A 2,130-nucleotide genomic window follows, 5' to 3' on the forward strand; every position below is an offset into this window, starting at 1 on the left:
TATTAATTAATCTGTGATTATGCACTAGGAGACACCGATGATCGCTTAATCTATATATCCAGGACGATGCCCGTGCATGTGTGCTCGGCATGCATCATGCAGATCTAGAGAAACCTCCACACTCCCCCATGTGTAAACCAAACCCGCCGCACACAGTGCAGACAAAATCCAGAGGCCACACAAGTTAATTAATACGTACTTTGCTACCAGCAGAACCAATAAACAAGCATTTACTGGATCGATCTCGTACGTCCTATGGCCCAAGCGCACCCCCAATTGATCCTGCCGTCTACTCCCGCTATAGTATACTCACCTCGGCTGCGAGAACACTACTCCTTCGTTCCAAAATAGATGACTCAACTTTGTACTAGTTGAGTCATCTACTCCCTTCATCTCATAATATAAAAACGTTTTTGACACTAGTGTAGTGTTAAAAACGTTTTTATATTTTAAGACAGAGGAAGTATTTTGGAACGGAGGGAGTACCACTCAGTACCACTGGTAGTAGAGTGGTGATGCCGCTCTCCATGGCTCACCATGTCGTCTCTCCCTGTCACGCATTTACAGCCCTCGCTCTCTTCCTAACTAGCTCCCTCCTCATCCTCCTACCACCTGCTAAGCTAAGCTAGTTAGCTTCCTCCCCTCTCTCATCCATCCTCGCTCTGCTAGCTGCTTCTCGGACCGGCAGCGCCCGCTATATATAGCTCTCGCCTCGGCTGCTCCAGAGAGCAAGCAACAAGCTAGCAGCTACACTCACCCAACCGTTAGCCTGATACTAGCTAGCAAAGCCATATCTCCTTCTGCAAGCTGTGTTTGGGCACTCTCAGGTCACAATTACAGCTTGATACGTACATACATACCGCGAGGGTGGAGTGAAAGCGATCGAGCATGTCGTCGAGCAGCCGGAGATCACGCACGCGGCGCTCCGGGAGCTCGCCGTCTATCTCGGAGGAGCAGATCTCCGAGCTGCTGTCCAAGCTGCAGGCGGCGCTCCCGGAGTCCCAAGCTCGCAATGGCGCTCACAGGGTAAATACTACCTACCCAAAGTGGTAGTGGCTGCTTTAGTAGCTGCTTTTCCATGAATAGTCAGCTGATCGCGACGCGTGAGTGCAGTGTGCAACCGTGCATGGCCGGAGTCACTGATGTGAGTTAGCTTTCGTGCTGTTTCAGGGGTCGGCGGCGAGGGTGCTGCAGGAGACGTGCAGCTACATCCGGAGCCTGCACCGGGAGGTGGATGAACTGAGCGAGACGCTCGCCGCGCTGCTTGCCTCCGATGCCGTTACCGCCGAGCAGGCCGCTGTCATCAGGAGCCTCCTCATGTGACCCTCCCACCGCCCTCCCATCCTCGCGGCGCACACGTACGTCTACCAAGCTCTCCGGCGGCCCATGTGAGCATGCCCGTGAGCGAGTACCTTCGTTGTGAGCCCAATTCCTAAGGTAAAAAATTCCGACTCTGTTAACCCAAGTCCACCCCCTAAGACTATGCAATGTTTTATACAAAATTGCATCAAAGGTGGTGCGCCCAGATACCATTTCAGCTAAGCAGTCTGCATTTGTTTCAGGACGTTTGATAACGGATGATATTGTTGTGGCTTCTGGGTGCTTGCACTTTATGAAGCGAAACAGAGCTGTTAAGTGTTGTCATTGTGCCCTTAAGCTTCATGTGATGAAGGCTTATGGCAGGGTTGAATGGGACTACTTTGAGGGCAATTATGCTCAAATTAGGATTTTCTGAGCGTTGGGCGAACATTGTAATGAGTCTTGTCAACTTGGTCTCGTACTCAGTTTTGTTCAATGGTAAGAAACTTGAAGAAAACAAACGATCCAGAGGATCCGACAGGGAGATCCAATTTCCCTTTTCCTATTCTTTTTTTGGCAGAGGGCCTTTTGTCCCTCCTTAAATCCAGAGTTCAGCCGTCTTAGATTGGTGTGATCCAAGTAGCGCCATTGGCATCATCTGTTAACCATCTTTTATTTGCAGATGACAGTTTATTGTTCTTAAAGTCTAATGGTGTTCGGACGAGCGTCAACCAGTTGGATGTTTATTTCTAGGCTTCTGGCCAGCATATATTAATTCTAGCAAATCTTCTACCCTATCAATAAAGGATGCACAACCACTACCAAAAAGGA

At 49.6% G+C, this 2,130-nt stretch overlaps 1 protein-coding gene across 1 annotated transcript; it reads left to right on the plus strand.

Moving 5' to 3' along the window:
* The first annotated feature begins 582 nt into the window (after positions 1–582).
* Positions 583–1,902, plus strand: LOC125534346 (transcription factor ILI1-like). The gene is made up of 3 exons (XM_087540283.1): positions 583–1,026; positions 1,171–1,437; positions 1,563–1,902. The coding sequence occupies exons 1-2, from the start codon at positions 889–891 to the stop codon at positions 1,321–1,323; spliced, it is 291 nt and encodes a 96-aa protein (XP_087396409.1). The 5' UTR covers positions 583–888; the 3' UTR covers positions 1,324–1,437; positions 1,563–1,902.
* Positions 1,903–2,130: the final 228 nt, after the last annotated feature.

This window comes from Triticum urartu, chromosome 2A (genome assembly GCF_056163025.1).
Source record: "Triticum urartu cultivar PI428250 chromosome 2A, HENAU_Tu73, whole genome shotgun sequence".
Classification (NCBI taxonomy): Eukaryota; Viridiplantae; Streptophyta; class Magnoliopsida; order Poales; family Poaceae; genus Triticum; species Triticum urartu.